The sequence below is a fragment of the Heptranchias perlo genome, chromosome 9 (genome assembly GCF_035084215.1).
Source record: "Heptranchias perlo isolate sHepPer1 chromosome 9, sHepPer1.hap1, whole genome shotgun sequence".
NCBI lineage: Eukaryota > Metazoa > Chordata > Chondrichthyes > Hexanchiformes > Hexanchidae > Heptranchias > Heptranchias perlo.
The window spans coordinates 55,319,173-55,343,148 of record NC_090333.1 but is presented as its reverse complement, the minus strand read 5'-3'; the positions used below and the strand labels follow the sequence as shown (position 1 = coordinate 55,343,148).

Genomic DNA, 23,976 nt, shown 5'->3' with positions numbered 1-23,976 from the left:
TCAAGCTCAATTTCTCCATATTGTTTAAAACTGCTTGAACTACGTAAAAATGAAGATTGAGCTACCGAATCGGGAGAGACACAAATGTCTATTTTTGATCACGTTTTATTCAAACATTTGAAAGTATGGAGAAATCATAAATGTAGCCAATGAAAAATGCAGGATGCAATACATTTCTGCACTGTATATTCTCAGCAGATCAACACAATCTGAAGAACCAAAATGCTTATCCACTTTATCAGCATTCTGAAGTACAGCACTGGTAGGATGCAACAATTTCCTCTGCATCGCCTAGTGAATTTCTCCAAGCCCCATATTACATAATGCTACTTTACGTCAATGCATCTGTAAAATCCTTATTTACCTGTTACACATCTTTATGACCTATGAAGGTAGATTTTCACTACACAATTAAAACTAATCCCAGATGAATTTGCATGAAGCAACAGTCATCGGACTCGCCCTGTGCTCCCATTTCTTATTTTGTAAATTACAATCACTTTCTACATCACTAATCTTTACTTAGGCAGTCACAACAAATTGTGCAGATTACAAAGATGAAAATCATTTACAATGTTAAACAGCTTGGTCTTCCAGGTAATATTTGGCTGAACACTAAGGGATATTGCTTCTGCAAATAACTTGCTTGAGACACACTTCAAAGGTTAAACCCAACAGTGTGTATATTTTTGGAGATGTCACTGCACAGAGTTGAACTATATAATCAAAATTTTAAAAATACTTTATTTTGAATGCGAGCTTGGCTAAATTTGTAGCTCTCAACTCTAGGGTCAGAATAGTTGGGGGGGGTTTAAGCACATAATCTGGACTGATACCTATTCTCAGAGGTACTGTCCTTTGGATGAGATATTAAGCTGCAATCCAGTTCACCGAGAAGGAAAGGGCTGAGGTGTATTGACCCAAACCTGTTGAGGTATTTCCTAAATTCAGCTTCTCTCACATGCAAGTACTAACCTCTCGGAGGTGAATTCAGACCATCCTTATTTCTCCATTTAATTTTCTCAGTTATTTCTTACAGCTCTTTCCGGGATCTCTCAGTAATTTTAAATCAAAGATTAAAGCTGCTGTACTTTCCTTGTTAGCAAGTATGGGCAAATGATCTAACGGAGATCCCATTAAAAAACTGAACCAATGACATCAATACGAGAAAGTCAGAGGCCAGGAACATTACCCAAAATACTGAATGGTGAAAATCACAACATGCTGTTGTCTAAACAAATCTCATTGGCTATATTCTAGCTGGGAAACATTTACAGGAATCAAAATAGACAGTTGCAAGTAGAGTACGACGTCATCCATGGAATTTAGGGCTTTACTACAATAATATTCTCCAAATACTTACGATATAGTAATTATCTTAGAAAGGCTTACAGGTCACATAATGCAGTACGGAGTAATCAAGCATCAAATTCACATCTCAATTTTGCTTTACTAAAAACTTAAAATTCAGGGTTTTCTAGTTCTCTAATTCCATCACAAGATCTTTCCACATACCTTGCTAGTTAGTTCCTGTGGTTCTTCACGCTGTTCATGCTGTCGGTCCTGGTGTTCTTTCAGCTCTCGTTTAAGTCGAGCAATGTGTCCATCATACTGTGATTTCAGTGCACTCATTCGCACCTCCAGCTCCTCTCTCTGCTGATCTAAACTAGTGACCCGCTGCTTAAACTCTTCGTTGTGCTGTTTCAACTCTTCATTCTCTTGTGCCAATTGCTCCTTCAAACCTAGGACCACAACAATCCAACTGGCTTAATTCTAAATCCAACTAAATTCCTGGAAATTCAGTAAAATCAGTTCAACTCACATTACCCTACATTCTTTTTAGTCTAAAAAACTCATGTTATGGCTGTCAGGAAACAAAGCTTTAAAAAGTGATGTATATACTTAAAAACAAACAATGGCACTGGTAGAACTGTTTTCACAGAATTCTTCAAGGAGCGGCACACTTCAAACACTATTAACAGTATGGTTGCTAATTCAGTCTCTAGTGGTTCTACTGAATTTAAAAAATAATCTTTTACATTGAAATAAATATTTTTTGATGTTGCCGATCAAGTGATTTAGGAACTTAATAGTAGAACATGGGTTTAACAAGGGTACTACAGTAATCATGGGTGACTTTAATCTGCATATAGACTGGCCAAACCAAATCAGCAATAATACTGTGGAGGATGAATTCCTGGAGTGTGTACGAGATGGTTTTTTAGACCAGTACGTTGAGGAACCAACCAGGGAACAGGCTATCCTGGATTGGGTATTGTGCAATGAAAAGGGGTTAATTAATAATCTTGTTGTGCGGGGTTCCTTTAGGGAAGAGTGATAGAATTCTTCATTAAGAGGGAAAATGAAGTAGTCCAAGCCAAAACTAGGGTCGTAAATCTAAAAGGAAACTATGAAGGTATGAGGAGTTAGCTATGATAGATTGGGAAGCTTCATTAAAAGGCATGACGGTGGATAGGCAATGGCTAACATTTAAGGAACAACTGCATGAATTGCAACAATTATACATTCCTTTCTGGCGCAAAAGACAAAAGGAAATGCGGCCCAACCATGGCTAACAAAAGAAATTAAGGATAGTATTAGATCCAAAGAGGAGTCATATAAAGTTGCCAGAAAAAGTAGCAAGCCTGAGCATTGGGAGCAGTTTAGAATTCAGCAAAAAAGGACCGAGAGATTGATTAAGAGAGGAAAAATAGAGTACGAGTAAACTTGCAAGGAACATGGAAGTGGACTGTAAAAGCTTCTACAAATACGTTAAAAAGAAAAAGATTAATGAAGACAAATGTAGGTCTCTTACAGTCAGAAAAGGGAGAATTTATAATGGGGAACAGGGAATGGCAGAGCAATTAAACAAATACTTTGGTTCTATATTCACGGAAGAGGACACAAATAAGTGATAATCTGCATCCCAGAGTACTAAAAGAGGTAGCCATGGAAATAGTGGATGCATTAGTTGTCATCTTCCAAAATTCTATAGATTATGGAACAGTTCCTGCAGATTGGAGGGTGGCAAATGTAACCCCACTATTTAAAAAAAGGAGGGAGAAAGAAAACAGCGAACTACAGACCGGTTAGCCTAACATCAGTGTTAGGGAAATGCTAGAGTCTATTATAAAGAATGTGATAACAGAACACTTAGAAAATATCAACGGGATTAGACAACGTCAACATGGATTTATGAAAGGGAAATCATGTTTGACAAAGCTAGTGGAGTTTTTTGAGGATGTAACTGGTAGAATAGATAAGGGAGAACCAGTGGATATGGTTTATTTGGATTTTCAGAAGGCCTTTGATAAAGGCCCACATAAAAGTTTAGTGTGCAAAATTAAAGAACATGGGATTGGTGGTAACATGGTGGCATGGATTGAAAATTGGTTAACAAACAGGAACCAGTAGGAATAAATGGGTCTTTTTTGGGGTGGCAGGCAGTGACTAGTGGGGTACCGCAGGGATCAGTGCTTGGGCCCCAGCTATTCACAATATATATCAATGATTTGGATGAGGAAACCAAATGTAATATTTCCAAGTTTGTTGATGACACAAAACTAGGTGGGATTGAGAGTTGTGAGGAGGATGCAAAGAGGCTTCAAGGCGATTTAGACAAATTGAGTGAGTGGGCAAATACACGGCAGGTGCAGTATAATGTGGATAAATGTGAAGTTATCCACTTCGGAAGGAAATACAGAAAGGCAGAGTATTATTTAAATGGTGATAGATTGGGAAATGTTGATGTACAAAAAGACCTGGGTGTCCTTCTACACTAGTCACAAAGCAAACATGCAGGTGCAGCAAGCAGTTAGGAAGACAAATGGTATGTTGGCCTTCACTGCAAGAGGATTTGAGTACAGGAGCAAGGATGTCTTACTGCAGTTATACAGTTATACCTTGGTGAGACAACACCTGGAGTATTGTGTGCAGTTTTGGTCTCCTTACCTTTGAAAGGATATACTTGCCATAGAGGGAGTGCAGCGAGGGTTCACCAGACTGATCCCTGGGATGGCAGGATTGTCATATGAGGAGAGATTGGGTCGACTCGGCCTGTATTCACTCGAGTTTAGAAGAATGAGAGGGGATCTCACAAACATAAAATTCTGACAGGGCTGGACAGACTGGATACGGGGAAGATGTTTCCCCTGGCTGGGGGGGGTCCAGAACGAGGGGTCACAGTCTCAGGATACAGGGTAGGACATTTAGGACTGAGATGAGGATAAATTTCTTTACTCAGGGTGGTGAACCTGTGGAATTCTCTGCCACAGAAGGCTGTGGAGGCCAAGTCACTGAATATATGTAAGAAGGAGCTAGATAGATTTCTAGATACAAAAGGCATCAAGGGGTATGGGGAGAGAGCAGGAATATGGTATTGAGAGAAAGGATCAGCTATGATCATATTGAATGGTGGAGCAGGCTCGATGGGCTGAATGGCCTACTCCTGCTCCTATTTTCTATGTTTCTATGTTACAGCTAGAATTGGGAACTTGGGAAATAAGTGTAACGTTAGTGGAGACACACTACACATAGGCTGGTTAGCTCCCCCAAAGAATGAAAAGAAAAAGTGGCTCCATCAGTCGCTACATTAGCAGAGGCCTTGGAGCAAGTTCTTTGCCTCTTGGTTGGAGTAGTTCATGCATCGCAAGGAGCGAAAAATTCTGAAAGAATTCAAAGTTCCTAAAAATTGAGGAGAATTCCATTCCTTTAACTTTATCAAGAACTGCATTGTGAATGTTGATCGAGTGAGTGGACTGCAGCTCGACCTCCACCACAGGAACAGAAGTAGGCCATTCAGTCCCTTGAGCCAGATCTGTACCTCAACTCCATTTACCTGCATTTTCTCCATATCTATGGAAAAGGAGGGGGGGCAACCTTGATAATAAAGGATGAGATAAAGGCAGTGATGAGAAAGAATCTTTGCTCAGAAAATCAGGATGTAGAATTAGTACGGGTGGAGCTAAGAAACAACAAGGGACAGAAAACACTGATGAGTGTAGCTTATAGGCCCCCTAACAGTAGTTATAATATTGGACAGAGTATAAATCAGGAAATTAGAGGAGCATGTAACAGGGATAATGCAGTGATCATGGGGGACTTTAATCTTCATATAGACTAGGCAAAAGTAGTTTGGTGGACGAATTCATGGAATGCATTAAAGACAGTTTTCTAGAACAATATGTCGAGGAACCAACTGGGGAACAAGCTATTTTAGATCTAGTATTGTGTAATGAGACAGGGTTAATTAGTAATCTTATAGTTAAGCATCCTCAGGGCAGAGTGAACATATGATGATGAATTTCATGGAGTTTGAGTGTGATGTAGTTAAGTTCAAACCCAGGGTCTGCATTTTAAACAAAGTCAATTACGTAAGTATGAGGGGTGAGTTGGTTACAGTAGATTGGGAAATTAGATTAAAAGATATGACAGTAGATAAGCAATGGCGAACATTTAAAGAAATAATTCATAATTCTCAAATATACATTCCCTTGAGGAATAAAAACTCCACAGGAGAAGTGATCCAACCCTGGCTAACGAGAGAAGTTAAGGATAGTATTAGAATAAAAGACTTACAATGTAGCCCAAAAAGTAGTAAGCCTGAGAATTGGGAGAGTTTTAGAAATCAGCAAAGCATGACCAAGAAATTGGTAGAGGGAGAAAATTGAACGAGAGTAAATTAGCAAGAAAAAAAAAAACAGGTTGTAAGAGCTTCTACAAGTATATAAAAAGGAAATTAGCGAAAGTAAACATGGGTCCCTTCGAGGCAGAGACAGGAGAAATTATAATTTGGAATAAGGAAATGGCAGAGACGTTAAACAAATACTTTGTATCCGACTTCATTGTAGAAGGCAAAAAACATACTGGAAAGTGGCGAACCAAGGATCTAATGAGGGTGAGGAACTTAAAGTAATTAAGGTTAGTAAAGAAAAAGTACTGGAGAAATTAATGGGACTAAAAGCCAACAAATCCCCATGACCTGATGGCCTACATCCTAGGGTTTTAAAAAAGGTGACTGCAGAGATAGTGGATGCATTGGTTTTGATCTTCCAGAATTCCCTAGATTCTAGGATGGTCCTCATGGATTGGAACGGAGCAAATGTAACCCCAGTATTCAAGAAAGGAAGGAAACCGGAAATGGGGGACTACAGGCCAGATGGCCTGACACCAGTAGTAGGGAAAACGCTAGAATCTATTATTAAGGACGTAGTAACAGGGCATTTAGAAAATCATATGATTAAGCAGGTCAACATGGTTTTATGAAAGTGAAATCGTGTTTGACAAATCGATTAGAGTTTTTTTTTTGAGGGTGTAATTAGCAGGGTAGATAAGGGGGAAACCAGTGGATGTGGTATATTTGGATTTTCAAAAGGCATTCAATAAGGTGCCACACAAGAGGTTGTTACACAAGATTAGGGCTCATGGAATTGGGGTAATATATTAGCATGGACTAAGGACTGGTTAACGGACAGAAAACAGGGAGTAGGAATAAATGGGTCATTTTCAGGTTGGAACTAGTGGGGCGCCGCAAGGATCAGTGATTGGGCCTCAGCTTCTTACAATTTGTATCAATGACTTAGATGAGAGGACCGAGTGTAATGTATCCAAGTTTGCTGACGATACAAAGCTAGGTGGGAAAGTAAGCTGTGAGGACACAGAGTCTGCAAAGGGATATGGACAGGTTAAGTGAAGGGGCAAGGTGGCGGCAGATGGAGTGTAATGTGAAATTATCTACTTTAGTAGGAAGGATAGAAAAGCAGAATATTTTTTAAAATGTTGGTAGTCAGAGGGATTTGGGTGACATGCAGGTATAGCAAGTGGTTAAGAAAGCAAATGGTATGTTAGCCTTTATTGCAAGGGGTTTGGAGTATAAAAGGAAGAAGGTCTTGCTGCAATTATAGAGGGCTCTGGTTAGACCACACTTGGAGTACTGTGGACAGTTTTGGTCTCCTTACCTATGGAGGGATTTACTTGCCTGAGATGGGGCACAACAAAGGTTCACTAGATTGATTCCTGGGAAGGTTGTGTTTTGAGGAGAGATTGAGTAGAATGGGCCTATACTCTCGAGTTTAGAAGAATCAGAGGTGATCTCATTGAAACGTATAAAATTCTTACAGGGTTTGACAGGGTAGATGCTGTGAGGCTCTTTTTCCTGTCTGGAGAGTCTAGAACTAGGCGTCGTAGTCTCAAGATAAGACAGCGGCCATTTAGGACGAGATGAGTAACAATTTCTTCACTCAGAGGGTTGTGAATCTTTAGAATTCTCTACCACAGAGGGCGGTGGATGCTAAGTCGTTGAGTATAGTCAAGACTGAAATCGGTGGATTTTTGGACTCTAAGGGAATCAAGGGATTTGGGGATAGGGCGGGAAAGTGAAGTTGAGGTAAAAGATCAGTCATGATCTTGTTGAATGGCAAAGCAGGCCCAAGGGGCTGTATGGCCTACCTATTTCTTATGTTCTTATCCCTTGACATCCTTACCTAACAAAAACCTGAGCTGCTCCATTACTTTCCTTCAGACTCATGCCTGCACATTTTTTTCCCCCTTAATTTTTGCTCGTCACAACTCAGTCCTTTCCTCCTTCAGCCTTTTAAGAGGCCAAAAGATGCTGCCAGTTTCCTTTAAATTTCATTTAAAAACAATTTTCCATTCCTAGCACTAGGCTACTCTCTGCACCTGTCTAAATCTGCTCCTGGAGCCTATGCAGCACAAAGAATGACTGATGAAAAGGACAAGGAGCACTTGAGTTAAAAATTCTCAATTGGAGGGGGGCCAATTTCAGTGGGATGAGAAGGATCTGGCTCAGGTAAATTGGAATCAAAGATTGGTAGGCAAAACTGTAATTTAAAGACAAGATAGTTCAGGTACAGTCTAGGTACATTCCCACGAGGGGTAAAGGTAGGCCAAAGCTCCTGGATGACGTAAGAGATAGAGTGTAAGATGAAGCAGAAAAAAAGGGGCGTATGATAGATGTCAGGTTGATAATACAAGTGAGAATCAGGCTGAACGTAGAAAGTTCAGAGCGGAAGTGAAAAAGGAAATAAGAGGGGCAGAGAGTGTATGAGAATAGACTGGCGGCGAACATAAAAGGGAGTCAAAAAGTCTTCTATGGGCATATAAACAGTAAATGGGTAGTAAGAGAAGGAGTGGGACCAATTCGGGACCAACATGGTCTACACGCATGGAGGCAGAGGGCAAGGCTGAGGCACTAAATGAGTACTATACATCTGTCTTTACCAAGGAAGATGCTGTCAAAGTCACAGTAACAGAAGAGGTAGCTGAGACACTGGATGGACTAAAAATTGAAAAAAGGAGGTACTAGAAAGGCTAGCTGTACTTAAAGTAGATAAATCACCTGGTCCGGATAGGTTGCTGAGGGAAGGGAGGGGATGGAAATGGCGACTGGCCATAATCTTCCAACCATCCTTAGATATGGGGGTGGTGCAAGAGGACTGGAGAATTGCAGATGTTACATCGTTGTTCAAAAAGGGTGCAAGGATAAATGCAGCAACTATAGGCCAGTCAGTTTAACCTCGGTGGTGGGGAAACTTTTAGAAATGATAATCCGGGACAGAATTAGCAGCTATTTGGACAAGTGTAGATTCATTAGGGAAAGCCAGCACAGATTTGTTAAAGGCAAATCATGTTTAACTAACTTGATTGAGTTTTTTGATGAGGTAACAGAGAGGGTTGATGAGGGCAATGCAGTTGATATAGTGTATATGGACTTTCAAAAGGCATTTGATAAAAGTGCCACATAATAGGCTTGTCAGCAAAGTTGAAGCCCATGGAGAAAAGGGCAGTGGCAGTATGGATGTGAAGTTGGCTAAGTGACAGGAAACATAGTAGTGGTGAACGGTTGTTTTTCAGACTGGAGGGAGGTATACAGTGGTGTTGCCCAGGGGTTGGTACTAGGACCACTGCTTTTCTTGATATATATTAATGATTTGGACTTGGGTCTATAGTTCAAAATTTGCAGATGAAACAAAACTTGGAAATGTAGTAAACAGCGAGAAGGATAGTGATAGACTTCAAGAGGACATAGACAGGCTGGTGGAATGAGCAGACACATGGTAGATGAAATTTAAGGCAGAAAAATGCGAGGTAATACTTTTTGGTAGAAAGAACGAAGAGAGGCAATAAAACTAGAGGGCACAATTCTAAAAGGGGTTCAGGAACAGAGAGATCTGGGGGTATGTGTGCACAAATCATTGAAGGTGGCAGGGCAGGTTGAGAAAGTGGTTTGAAAAAAAGCATACAGGATCCTGGGCTTTATAAATAGAGGCACAGAGTACAAAAGCAAGGAGGTTATGATGAACCTTGATAAAACATTGGTTCAGCCACAATTGGAGTATTGTGTCCCGTTCTGGGCACTGCACTTTAGGAAGGATGTGAAGGCCTTAGCGAGAGTGTGGAAAAGATTTACTAGAATGGTACCAGGGATGAAGGACTTGATTTATGTGGATAGATTGGAGAAGCTGGGGTTGGTCTCCTGAGAGCAGATACGTTTGAGGGGAGATTTGATAGAAGTGTTCAAATTCATGAAGGGTCTAGACAGAGTAGATAGAGAGAAGCTGTTCCCATTGGTGGAAGGGTCAAGAACCAGAGGACATAGATTTAAGGTGATTGGCAAAAGAAACAAAGGCGATATGAGGAAAAACTTTTTTTTAAAAATACAGCACGGTTATGATCTGGAATGCACTGCCTGAGGGGGTGGTGGAGGCAGATTCAATCATGGCTTTCAAAAGGTAATTGGGCAAGTACTTGAAGGGAAAAAATTTGCAGGGCTACGGGGAAAAAAGGTGGTGGAGTGGGACTAGCTGGATTGCTCTTGCCGAGCGCCGGCACGGGCTCGACAGGCCAAATGGCCTCCTTCCGTGCTGTAACCATTCTAATGATTCTATGAGACAAAGTGCGATATACAGTGACTGAACTGATCATTCAGCTCATTGGGATAGACTGCCTGAATTACAGGTACAGCAGACAAGCTCAAAAGTACACGCAACATGACAAGGATACAAACTGAGGGAGAGGGAGAAAAACTCACCCTGGAAATGAAGAACTGTTAAAACAGTGATCAATACTTTTCTTATATATAAAAAGAAATGCTAAATTCATTATTTAGTTTTGGATTTCACAAAGCTAAATTTAGTAACCACAAAGTTGGTTCCTACATTCAATTAAAAACCACCAACACGAACAACAATTCCACACTTCCCAACCATAGCAGAGTGTGGAGATTTTCTGGACTGGTGAGATGTGCAGAACTGGACAATGAACAATCATAGGTACAAGCTTAAATTCTAAACATCTGTTCTTCTCTGCAAATATTTTCTCACTCATTATGTAAATGATTTGTGAAAATACAAATGGCTGACCAGCTAGCTGTGTTATCTTCTGTTTGGCTACCAATATTGCTTTCTTGGTCTTCTCTTCCTTCTCCAGAATCTGCTGTCGAAGCTGTTCTTCAAGGTTTGCTTTTTCTTGCAGTTCATGGCGCAAGCGGGCAAGTTCACCTTGCAACTGGGATACCTCATCTTGCAATTTTTTCACTTCAGATTCCTTCTCACTAACACACTATAAAAAGGAAAAACAATGACTGAATGCATAAGTTTTATTTATTTAGAGGCCGGCTGTATAAGACCACCCCCAGAAATTCTGCACTGTATTGGTTAACAACATATTAACATAGAAATTGCTGAATTAAAAAACGATGCGATAATGGAGTTGTTGACTAATGGTAATCAAGCTGTATCAATTCGTCTACAACAGACCCAGGCGTGAGGCGAGGAAAACTTTGGGAACAATCAGTCCCATGTCACCTTGTTCCTCCCAAGTATGCTGCTCTTAATAAGTCATGTCTCAAATTACTCATGCACTGCATCCCAAAATATTAGTTCCTGAAAGAAATCTATCTAATTTACATTTGAATAAATCAATACTAACTGCATCCACCATCTCCCCAGGTTTACCACTCGCTTACTGAAATAACACAACTAAATGTTTCTGCAGATTAGCTTTGAATTTACCCCCCTTTAAGCACAGGTGGTGTCCTCTGGTTCTACTGCTCTGGACAAGGTGAAACAGCTCGTCATGGTCGACATTATCTAGTCCATTTAGAATCCTAAAAACAGCAATCATATCATCTCTCAACTATCTCTTTTCCAGTGAGAAAATTCTCAATTTACATAATCGCTCTCTTCTGTATCCTTTCAATAACTGCAATCTCCTTTTTGTACTGCAGGGACCAGAATTGTACACAGTCTTCTAAGCGCAGTCAATAAACCAATGATTTATAAACTATTTTGGCTCAATATTAATACATCGCAACATCTGATTTGCTTTACTTAGTACCACCGAGTGTTGCGATAGCTTCAATTTATTGTCAACCAAGATCCCTAGATCTCATTTTCCAGACACGTTATTTTCTTTCCATTCAATCAATAGTCCCTTCCTGTTTTTTTTGTCTGCATGTGAAGCACTTTGGATTTCTGCCACCTGTCTGTCCAGTACCCACGTATATTCAAATCCTCCTGTAGTTTATCCTGTTCAGCTTTGGAGTTCAAATGTGCAAACTTTTTTTAAGTAGCAATTTGAGGTTCCTGGTCAAACAGCATTAATGTTAAAAAGACCAATTTTATAAGCACATACTGCACACTAAACATGATTGTCGAAGCAATAAAGATAATTGGTAGCAAGAGTTTTGTTTTAAAGTTGCTCCCTTTAGGTCTTCCCAAATATTTTATGTGCAATTAAATCATTTCAGATAACAATGCAACTATATGGTTGTCATGATAAAGAAAGATACTGCTTGTAATTTATTCTTGGCATGCCAGTGTCAAGTTCGTTTTGAGCCATATGCAAGCACCTACTGCCTGATGCAGATGCCCTAACATTTCACATTTCATCTGTCCTGTCACAATTATATAATGTGTGACACTTCTGGCCTTGGATTGCCTAAAAAAATCAGACCAATTTTCAGAATGTGGGTCCCACTTCTAGGGGGACTCAGGAGGCACAGGCAGAAATGTTAAGTGTTCAAAAAAAAGTTACATGAAATTTACAAGAGGTTATATACCAGTTGGAATTGAAGCAAAGTTTAAAATTACAGGGAAGAGCTAAGTAGAGAGAAAGAGAGGGGAAGGAATGGTAAGCAGAACATTCAAATTTTGTATTTATAATTGTTTCTTTTAGTCGCACAGCATTAAGAGAACAATGAAGTGACTCCTGATACTGGAGTGGATTTACTACAAGTTTGTTTTAGGATCAGATGCGCGTCTCTGGGAGCCGGTATTTTTCCTGGACCTAAAGGCACTAAAGAGTAACATCGAAACAACTTCTATGCTTCTCTCCCCATATTTATATTGGCATTTACCCACATTCTGTGGTACATCCCTTGGGGCCCATTCAGAAAACACCCAGTTTTACAGATACCTCCAAACAGTCCAGAGAAGTTCAAAGACTAGATATAAGAGATTGTTCTTCATCCTTCAATTGCCCTTGTGACTTTAAAAAAAAATTGGATGACAATCCTAGGAACTGACATTGAGCTGGTTCTATGATTGAGTATGCTTGTAATGTTGTGCTATTCTACATCATGTGTGAGCACAATGATGCACTGAACCAGCTCAACATGTTTAAATGGGCCAGAAGAGCAGGCAGTTCATCAAATACCTTGAGTCCTCGATGTTGGTTTATTTAGCTTCAGCTATGTCAAAACCCCACATGCAGGTAGTCAACTGCATGCCATCAAGGTAAAAAGGTGCTCCAAATTTTTTTTTATATTATATAGTATTTGATGGGATGACGACCAGAATCATTATCCTTTGTTGTGACCTCACCTTCTGCAGGGCTTCAGCCTGAGACTCTAGTGCCTTAGCTCTGGATTCAGACTGGGCCAGGGTTTCTTGCAATTCCCGAGTGGCTTGAGCAGAGGACTGCTCTGCTTGCTGCTCTGCTGTACGTTGAGAGGATGTCTCAGCAACCACCTGGGAGAGAAGAAAAAAGCTTTATGTAAAACAAAGACTGGGCTTGGTCCACTTAAAAACAGCAACTTGCATTTATACTTTTAATGTAATAAATTGCCGTAAAATGCTTCACAACGGTGAAAACTGATGCTAAGCAGCAGCAGCAAAGTTAGGGGGAGGTGATCAAAATTGGGGTTGGAGGCAGGGTTAGAGGAAGAGGTGTAAAATAACCCAGCATCAAAACAGTACATGATCTGGCATGCAAGGCTAGAGGAGTTTGCAGAGGTAGGGAGGCAAGATTAGGGAGAATTCAGTACATTAGGGGACAGGGAGCCAATGGAGGCCAGTCAAGACAGAAGTATTAGAGGAACTGACTTTGCACAGACTTGGATGTGTGTGGCATGAGTTTTGGGAAAGTTGAGGTTCATGTAGTGTGCTGCTTGGAAGACGTCCAAGAATAACGCTGGAGGTGATGAAAGTTTCAGGGATAGTGGGGGTTAATTAAAGGTGGAGGTGGATGATGCGGTAGAGTAGGAAACAGGTCATCTTGGTGATGGATATGATATGGGGTTTGAACCTCACCTCTGAATCAAACTGGACAGCAGGATTGCACAATATTGGATTCAGCCCAAGTGAGCAGTTAAGGATAATGGAATCTAGCTAGGTATGCAGATTTTGGTGGAACAGGATGGCTTTGGTCTTGCTGATTGAGTTGAAGGAAGTTCTGAATCATCCAAGAATTAATGCTGGACAATGCAATGGAGGTTGTGGCAGGGTTGTGGAGCTTGGTGGTATCATACATATGATAGCTTATCTCTCAATTATTTTCAAGCATGTTCATAATTCTTTAATATCTCCACAAATTATCAATAGCTAATCACTGCAGCTTTCCCCCATTAGTACTTTTACTTAAACGGAATGGTCAGGACTGCAGGAAGCTTACATGAATAGGCACTAAAAGCTACATAGTGAATTGGGATAAAAGAAGCCTGATGTTTTGAAGTCTGAATTTTGTTGTTCATACCCTGTATAAAGTACAAGAACCAAGATTACAGTAGGAAAGTTTTTCCCAAATTAAAAACTTATTTTGAAATGAATAAAAAGTATATTTAGAAAGCACAGTTACTAAATTTCAAGTGACAGCTTGTGTATTATTCACATCCCATTCTATTATGCAACAGGCAATTTATTTTGAAAAACAGGCCACATTTTATTTTCCTTCTATGATCTTTGTGGGCAAAACTAATAGTTTATAGGTCAAAGAATTTAACTTCCCTTACTGCAAAAAAGCTTATAAAAATATTCAACAAAATACAGTGGGTTAATCACAGCTCATCCTAACTTTGGGTATACGACTAATGTGACAGTGTGCTCGGAAAGTAATGTGACCAGTGTAATCAAAACATCTGATTTAAAAAGAACAAACATACTTATCTTTAATAATACGCAAAACAAACCAAAAAGAGTTCTACAAATTCTAAGTATTTATGACCCCGCCACCCCCCACCCCCCCGAAAAACACTTGCTCTATTTAAGTAGCTATGCACACATTACCTTATCATATTGTGCTTTCAGCTCCTCATACTGAGTCTTGTATCTACGACCAATCTTTTTAACCTGGGTGATAGTTTTGTTCTTTTCTTGGATATCTGCCACCCTTGCCAACATCTCTTGTTTCAGCTTATCCCGATCAACAGTCACTCTAGTGAGTTCAGACTTCAAAGTCTGCACATCACGCTGCGATACAGAGGATGATGCATTCAATCTGTAAACAAAACAGCATTAATGAGCTATTTTAAAATTTTACAACACTGCATTAAAATTATCTTGTCCAGATGCAGCTGCAGTACAACACTGACAAACAGCTGAAAATTTTGAATGGAAAAACCTATATGCTAGGCTCTTACATTTGAGGAGAGATTCAAGTATACATGAGAAAAAAAGTTCATGCAGTAATGATCTACCCAGACATCTTTAGCATCCTTTGTAAATATATGAACAAGTATATCAGGGAGTGTGGATTCCAGCAAACCGTGAACCACACAATTCACAAGCAGCACAAATAAGTTTATTTTTCGTAACAACGCCAACCCAAGATGTATTTCTCATCTAGACAAGCTTTCAGTGGGAAAAATACATTAAATACAAGTGTTACTTTCTTTGCTTTTAAAATGAGGTAGAATGGTTATGGGGCTGTTGGTACTGTGGTCTGAAGTTTGTTTGTTTGTTTGTTTGTTTGGGGGGGGGGGGGGGGGGAAGAGTTCAGTCACAATAATGTCTCACATCACATCAGAGAATTTAGCAAAATGCAAGTTAGAATGGGGTGTGGGGGGGAGGGGAGGGAGAGGAAGAGACGATAACAAAAAACAAGCTAATTTGGGGGAAAGAGAAGAGCCAGAGAAATTGTGCCCAAGAAGTCAGCAGAGGGGAACAAAGCAACACTGAGACATGTGCAGCAATGCTGCAGAATAGTTTCAGCAGTGGCACAAAACATCTTTATGTTCAATGTGAACACCACATTGTGGTATGTGAACATATGTTGTTAACTTCAAACTCTGTACCAATCTTTACTATTCTAGCAAAAGATTGGCCAGCATTGAATGTCCAACTGGAATGTGAGAGAACTGAAAACTCTGCTTACTGCAGAGATCATTTCTAATCCCAAATCCAAGAACTCCACTCGTTTATTCACACCAAAACAAATATAAATACAAGTTTAGTCACAACTGAAATCTGAAAAATTTTGGGCACTGGTATTTTTGATCTATTTCGTTCAATTGTCCTCTTATTACAGCAATTCAAATCTCTTAAAGCAACAAGATTACAATGAAAACAAAATAAAAAAAGACATTTGTACTACAGGTGAAATTGGCAATCTAGCTGCATTACGAGAAGCAAACAAAAAAAAAATGGAAATATTCAAAGCAGGAAACGTCGACTGACTGACTTCTGTTTCTTCACAGATGCTGCCTGACCTGATGAGTATCATAGTAGGTGCAGCACAGGAGGCGGCCATTTGGCCCATCATGCCTGTGCTGGCTCTTTGAAAGAGCAATAGTCCCATTCCCCTGCTCTTTCCCCATAACCCTATAATTTTTTTCCCTTCGAGTATTTATCCAATTCCCTTTTGAAAATTACAACTGAATCTGCTTCCACCACTCTTTCAGGTAGTGCCATTCCAGATTACAATTCGCTGCGTAAGAAATGTTTCCTCATGTCCTCTGGCTCTTTTGCTGATCACGTTAAATCTGTGTCCTCTGGTTATCAACCTTTCTACCACTGGAAATAGCTTCTCTTTATTTACTCTGTCAAAACCAGTCATGATTTTGAACCCCTCTACGAAATCTCCCCTTAACCTTCTCTGTTCTATGGAGAACAACCCCAGCTTCTCCAGTCTCTCCACATAACTGAAGTCCCTCATCCCTGGCACCATTCCAGTAAATCTCTTCTGCACCTTCTCTGAAGGCCTTGACATCCTTCCTAAAGTGTGGCACCCAGAATTGAACACAATACTCCAGCTGAGGCCAACCAGTGTTTTATAAAGGTTTAGCGTAACTTACTTGCTTTTGTACTCTGCCTCCATTATTAAAGCCCAGGATCCCATATCCTTTTGTAAACTGCACTCTCAACTTGTCCTGGCACCTTCAAAGATTTGTGGATGTGCACCCCTAGGTTTCTCTGTTCCTGCACCCCCTTTAAAATTGTGCCATTTAGTTTATGTTTCCTCTCCTCCGTCTTCCTACCAAAATGCATCACTTCACACTTCTCTGCGTTAAATTTCATCTGCCACTTGTCTGCCCATTTCACTAGCCTGTCTACATCCTCCTGAAATCTGTCACTATCCTCCACATTGTTTACTACATTTCCGAGTTTCATGTCATCTGCAAACTTCGAAATTATGCCCAAGTCCAAATATCACAAAAAGTAGTGTTCCTCACACTGACCGTTGGGCATACCATTGTGTACTTGCCTCCAGTCTAAAAAACAACCGTTCATCATGACTCTCTGCTTTCTGTCCCCTAGCCAATTTTGTATCCATGCAACCACTGTCCCTTTAATCCCATGGGCTTTAATTTTGCTAACAAATCTATTATGTGGTACTTTATCAAAAGCCTTTTGAAGTCCACATACACATCAAACGCACTACCCTCATCAACCCTCTCCGTTACTTCATCAAATAACTCAAAGTTGATCAAACACTATTTTCCTTTAACAAATTCGTGCTGACTTTCATTTATTAGCCCATAGTTTTCCAAGAGAAGATTAATTGTGTCTTGGATTATGGTCTCTAAAAATTTCCCCACCACTGACGTTAAGCTGATTAGCGTGTGATTGCAGGATTTATCCCTCCCCCCCCCCCCCCCTTTTTGAACAGGGGTATAACATTTGCAATCCTCCAGCACTTTCCCCATATCTAAGGAAATTGTAAACAATTTTACAACACCAAGTTATAGTCCAGCAATTTTATTTTAAATTCACAAGCTTTCGGAGGCTACCTCCTTCCTCAGGTGAACGATGTGGAAATGAAATCCTCGAAATGAAGTCGCATTTATAATTCATAGAACAATGCTATGAATTGTTCTATGAATTATAAATGCGACTTCATTTCGAGGATTTCATTTCCACATCGTTCACCTGAGGAAGGAGGTAGCCTCCGAAAGCTTGTGAATTTAAAATAAAATTGCTGGACTATAACTTGGTGTTGTAAAATTGTTTACAATTGTCAACCCCAGTCCATCACCGGCATCTCCACATCATATCTAAGGAAGATTGGGGCCAGAGCCTCTGCAATTTCCACCTTTACTTCCCTCAGCAACCCAGGATGCATCCCATCTGGACCAGGTGACTTTTCTACTTTGATTACTGCCAATCTTTTAAGTAACTCCTCTTCACCTATTTTTATCTTATCCAATATTGCTACTACCTCCTCCTTTACTCCAACAGCACAATCCGCTTCTCCAGTGAGGACGGATATGAAGTATTCATTTAGTGCCCCAGCCAGGCCCTCTGCCTCCACAAGATCATCCCCCTTTTTTGTCCCTAATCGATCCCATCCTTCCTTTGACTATTTATATGTTTAAAAAAAGTTTTGGGTTCCCTGCTAATCTATTCTCATGCTCTCTCTTTGCCCTTCTTATTCCCTTTAGATCTGCTCAGTGCTTTCTGTATTCAGCCTGGTTCTCTGCTGTATTATGAACCTTACACTCGTCATAAGCCTCCTTTTTCTGTTTCATTTTAATCTCTATATCTTTAGTCATCCAGAGAACTTTAGCTGGATGGCCTTCCAGAGTTTTTCTAGATTTTTCTGTTTACAGATTTTCCAGCATGTGGTATTTTGCTTTTTGGGTGCATTACTAAGACTTCTCCTTAACCTCCACATGTTCATTCCCTTCCTTTGTGTACATAATTGGAGCAGCCAATAAGACATCAAAAGCCCTCACTTGAAGGGGGGTATAAAGTATTGCAATCAATTTTGCTTCAACACCACATGTACACTGCACTTATGTTTACCTAGCAACTTCAGTCTTCAGCTTCCCGGTTTCTTCAGTCAGTTGTTGAATGCGTTTGGTATTTGTATCTTTCTCGGACAGTAGCTTCTTATACTCATCAGGATCAGTCTCCTTCTGCTGACTGATTAATTGCTAAAATACAAACACAACTGGAATATTGCTTTCAGTAATACAATCAGTAGTGTTTGAGTTACAATCGTTTTTACACGACCACCACATCTTGGGAACAGTTTACAGCAAGAGCTTTAATTATTTCAAAAGCATCAACAGTTTGTTACTGTGTACACCTTGGAGTAAATAATGTAATTATGAATTGCACCATATATTTACAGAAAGAAAAAATCTGAAATAGAGAAGCAAGGCAGTTATACACCTAGCATTGTTAATGCCCAAGAATATTGAGGGGAAATGAAGTTTATGAGCACTTAGAAAGAAAATCATTACGGTGACTGGGCAGCACAGATTGACAGGACTAATTCTTTTACTTCAGTGCAATAGATATTGGCCCGGTGGTCTTTCTGACTGAGGTGGCCAATTTAGTATCAATTGGTGCTAAACTTGACATCATTTTCTGGAACTAAACTGAGACCAAACTCCTTTCACTAAGTTTTGTTCCAGAAAATGACGTCAAATTTAGCACCAATTGCTACTAAATTGGCCACCTCAGTCACAGAGGCTATACAAATGGTTGAGAAACAGAAATAATCCAGGAGTTGGTAGTGTAATGAGCATACAAAGTCAAATTTAAGGAAATCTGCCCATTTCCTACCTGAGCACGGGCCTTCCAGCGCTTAAGATCCTCATCCAGCAGTTTCTTCTCTGCTTGCAACATGCCACTTTTCTCACTGAGCTCAGTATTGGACTCCTGAAGAGGCAGGATATCAGACTCCAGCTTACGAATCTAAGAATTAAACATCAACATAGTGAACAAATTTCAGCTAACAAAAAAAAAATAGGATATTCAAGTTACCAGATTACATGCTTAAAAGCAACTACCATTTCTCTATTCAAGCTTTACAAGAAACACATACAAGATAAGAGAGATCTAGCACACTTTCAGCACAGCCGTGAAATGAAATGTCACATTAATCAAAAACTTCAGTTAGTGCTCCCCCTCAAAACAAATTGGTTTTCTTAAACAAACAAATCGTGAAATGATTATAGATAGGAACACAGAAGTGTACAGGACTAGAAAACACCACTGTGGTTCATCTGCCCAGTCCTATAAAATACCATACTACACTTTCTCACTATCCAGTATTGTGCAAATAAATATAGCATACAATACTTGTGGAAGTTTCAGATTGAGTCTCCAATTTTACACAGAGCATTAAAACTGGACTCCAAAAAAATTATACTTGAATGAAATTTTGTACTGCTAATAAATCTAAATGTACTCAATTGATTGCATTCTTGGCTCTGATTTAGAAAGTTGTGGATTCAAACTCTACTCTTGGACGAGCACATAATCTAATCTGATGCTTCAGTGCAGTACTGAAAAGGCGCTGCATTATCAGACATTAAATGAGGCCCGATCTGGCTGTTCACATGGATGTAAAAGATGTTAGGGCAATATTTAAAAAGAGCAGCAGGAAGTTTTTCCTCTGTCCTGGCCAACATTCCTCTCAACACCAACAAAAGACAGATTAAGTGACCATCCATGTTATTTGCTGGTTATGTTGTGTGCAAGATGGATGGCCTGTTTGAATGTGAAGCACTTTGGGACGTCCTAAGAACTTGATAAGGCTTTCTACAAATGCAATTTGTACCATAATCCATTTAAAAGTAATTTTACAACAACTCAAGATGTTTGACGTAACAAAATTTTCATGCCTGCCTTACAAACACTTTGTTGTGCTCATAACGATATTGCTATATTGTGCTTCAAAGCTCTGAACAAATAATATGAATAGGCCTTGTGGTTGAAGCTGAAATACTCAGCAAGAGCTGAGCATATGCTAAGTTGTACAAAACAAATTGAGGGAAAAACGCAATCTAGATCCGAAATGCTACATGTTCAACAAATCAATAGAATACGGGCAGTGTATTCACACCTAGAATGCTGTTCATATTCATAAACACATAGTTGCCTTTTGGTTAGAAAAACACTACAGGTAGACAGCAATGTCAACCAGTGTGCAAGCAAACATTCTGTTGCATAAAAATTGTTCTGTTACAATGTGTGCTGGAGAATGTTTGGTTCAATGAAGGTGAAAGCATTTACTCAAACTCAATCTTTTGCCTGGTTGATAAAATTGCTGCACAGCACAAACATCAATAGTCTGTACAAACTAAAAGTTGGCTTGGGGGGGGGGGGCGGGGGAAGGGGTCAAACCTAACCCACACGGCAGGATGGGATTGACCGCTCTTTTCACACCCGGCCTGGTTTTACTTTCCATTGATTTCGAAATTACCCCCATACATTTACCAGTTATCCTATCAATTCCCATATTGTTACACTACAAAATGTGGTTGATCCTTTAGACTGGAAAGGGTGCAGACCTTGGCCCGTGATTGTTGGAGTTCTTGCTCCAACCTTTCTTTCTCATCTCGCAACATCTTATTGGTCTCAATTAGAACATTCATAGTCTCAGTCTTCTTCATCAGCTCATCGTGTTGTGCCAGTGTTTTGGCCGTTACCTGTAAGGAATTCAAGCCAACAACTGAATATCTGATCAAAAAATATTCAACAAATGTTACTCTTGTTCAAAGAGACAAACCATTTAAAAGCAACTAGATGATTGCAAGGTCAGTAAGTATAGAACTGATCAAAGTCATATTACTGCTTCTAATTTTTTCTGCTGAAGTATAACACAAGTATAAGTAAATTTGAATGAATCTACAAAGTATATTTCAATTAAGTCAACTTTTTGGATAATTAGCCAAATTTATCAGCACGACATCTGAAATGTGAGATGCTCAGCAACAATTTCAATCTTCATGGTTTACAATCAAGGTCCAAAGTAATTCCACCCATTTTTTATGCCTAAATTCTATATCCCCATCCCTCAGAGCAACATTTTACTAAGAGGTAGACCCAGTATTGCAATTAAAGTTAGTATACCTACCTGTACTTTTTCCCTTTCGGAGTTGAGACTATCCTGCACTTCCTTCAGTTCTCTCTCTAAATTCTCTACTCGCTGGCGATATCGCAGTGACTCAACTTGGGCTACTTCAAATCTTGTTTCTGCAATTTCTCTTTCTCGTCGCACAAATCTATAACGTGCACAATTGGAGAAAATATATTAAACATTTTAAATTCTTTACAAGTGTAGACTTTTCTTTAGTAACTTATTCTTCATTGTAGATTTTTGGGTAGATGCATGATGACTGTATGCAACTGCTGGCAAACCCCAGCTACTTCAAACAGCTATACCAACTGAAAACCTGGTGGACATTTCACAAAAGTTGGTGGTTCAAAGTAAATGTTCAGTCATGTTAAAGGCAATCTGTAGCAGAATTCTCAAATAGCATAACCAGACCATAAAATCAGCTATCTGGCAGGCGAGGGAGAGGATGGGTGGGCGAGAGCTCAAGTTAATGGAAAGTGGATGGTGGGAGGCCGACCAGGAGAATGTGGGAAAAGTTAAATCTGGAGGACTTCAACAGCAGACGGGCTGTGGTAGGGGCGGATATGTTACGGAGGTGGAAGTAGGTGGCCATTACGACAGATATATGGGGTCAGAAGCTGACCTCAGGGTAGAAAAGGACACCGAGAACGCGCATAGTCTGGTTCAGCGGAGCAAATAGCCAGGGAGGGGATGGAATCGGTGGCGAGGGTGCGTAGTTTGTGGCAGGAGCTAAAGACGATGAATTCATGCTTCCCAATGTTTAACTGGAGGAAATTGTGGCTCATCCAAGCCTGGATATCAGACAAGCAGTCTGACAACAAAAAGGCCTTGTAGGGTTCAAGAGAGGTGGGAGAGAGGTACAGCTGGGCATCATTAGCATACACATGGAACCTGATGCCATGTCTGCAAATAATATCGCCAAGGAGCAGCATGCAGATCGAAGAGGATGACAGAACCTTGGGGGACTTGCAGAAGTAGCTGTCTTTCGAGCACATAAAACAGAATGAGACAACTGCATATTAAATAAAACAGATCTGCAGTCCAATGATTGTAAAACAGGCAGATTTTGAGTGCCAAACTGGCACTATTTCATCCACCTAATCTCATGACAACTGTCACTTTTAATGGCATAAAACATCAAGGAAAGTTGTGAGATAAAAATCACAATGCAAAAAGTTGCAATCGTGTCACTGAAACAGTGACGACAATTCACATTTCCCTCCCATCTCTTCTGCTGCTAAGGAAACTTCCTCCGAAGATATGACTCATTTTGAGCAACACGGGGCGAAGACGATTAACATCCTAAATTAAAATGAAATGCAAGCAGTGTAACAAGTTCCTACACATTCTTGAAATGTACCATTTCAATGAATATGCCAACACTACTACTTTATAAAGTTACCTCAGAATTTCAAGTAGTTGTTCCTGGGACTTTCCTTCTTCATTGAAAGAGATATTCAAGGAGCTTTGGCTTGCTTCTTGCACCGTGGTCACCATCTTATTACTAAGGCTCTCCACCTGCTCAAGTAACAGTTTGTTCTGTTTCTGCAGATCCTCACAACGTGTGGTCAGTTTAGAAACTTCATCCTATTCAAAATATTTTAATAAAACATTAAGACACCTTTTAACAGACTTACATTCTCCAGTTTCACTCAACGTAGTTTTTTTTAAAAAAGTAATGTGTAGTTTATAAATTCTTCAAAACTCACTCCCTACTTTATTGCTTCTACTACTAAAATGTAATAGTTCCATTTTCACTAAATGTAGAGAACACGATATCTTATTGTATCAATGCTGGGATTTCTTCCCAACACTCAATGGTCAATTTCAATAATTTACAAAAGGAGTCTCATTCTCAACAAAAGGGCAAATAAATTATCTGTTTTTGATCCAATTCAGGAATGGGCACTAAAGGGACATTTTGCCTGAAGCAATAGGCCAGGACTGATAAGTGACCTTTTGTACAATTAATACTTTCGCAAAGAAAATTCACTCTCAGGATGTGGGTGTCGTTGGCAAGGCTGTCATTTATTGCCCATCCCTAGTTAGCCTTCAGAAGGTGGTGGTGGGCCTTCTTGAACCACTGCAATCCATGTGGTGAATGGATGTTAGGTAGGGAGTGCTAGGATTTTGAACCAGTGACAATGAATGAATGGCAATATATGTCCAAGTCGGGATGGTGTGTGACTTGGAGGTGATTGTGTTCCCATGCACCTGCTGCCCTTGTCCTTCTAGGTGGTAAAGATCGCAGGTTTGGGCATGTGAAGAAGCCTCGTCAAGTTGCTGTAGATCCTGTAGATAGCACATAAGTGCAGCCACGATAGAGGGCTTTGGGGAGTCAGGAAGTGAGCCAGTCGCTGCAGAATACCCAGCCTCTAACTTGCTTTCGCCACGCATTAATGTGGCTGGTTCAGTTCAGTTTCTGGT

The 23,976-nt window shown here is 40.0% G+C and overlaps 1 protein-coding gene across 3 annotated transcripts in view; it reads right to left on the bottom strand.

Moving 5' to 3' along the window:
• tprb (translocated promoter region b, nuclear basket protein) overlaps positions 1-23,976 on the bottom strand; it is an 88,733-nt gene that overhangs the window by 28,738 nt on the left and 36,019 nt on the right. For all 3 annotated transcript variants that reach the window (XM_067990481.1, XM_067990484.1, XM_067990482.1), the window contains exons 26-34: positions 22,952-23,136; positions 21,547-21,694; positions 20,981-21,118; positions 19,248-19,379; positions 18,480-18,610; positions 14,523-14,733; positions 12,843-12,989; positions 10,380-10,578; positions 1,516-1,742 (exon numbers count right to left, since the gene is read on the bottom strand). In XM_067990481.1, coding sequence (XP_067846582.1) covers positions 1,516-1,742; positions 10,380-10,578; positions 12,843-12,989; positions 14,523-14,733; positions 18,480-18,610; positions 19,248-19,379; positions 20,981-21,118; positions 21,547-21,694; positions 22,952-23,136 — 1,518 coding nt within the window. The remainder of the gene's footprint in view (positions 1-1,515; positions 1,743-10,379; positions 10,579-12,842; positions 12,990-14,522; positions 14,734-18,479; positions 18,611-19,247; positions 19,380-20,980; positions 21,119-21,546; positions 21,695-22,951; positions 23,137-23,976) is intronic.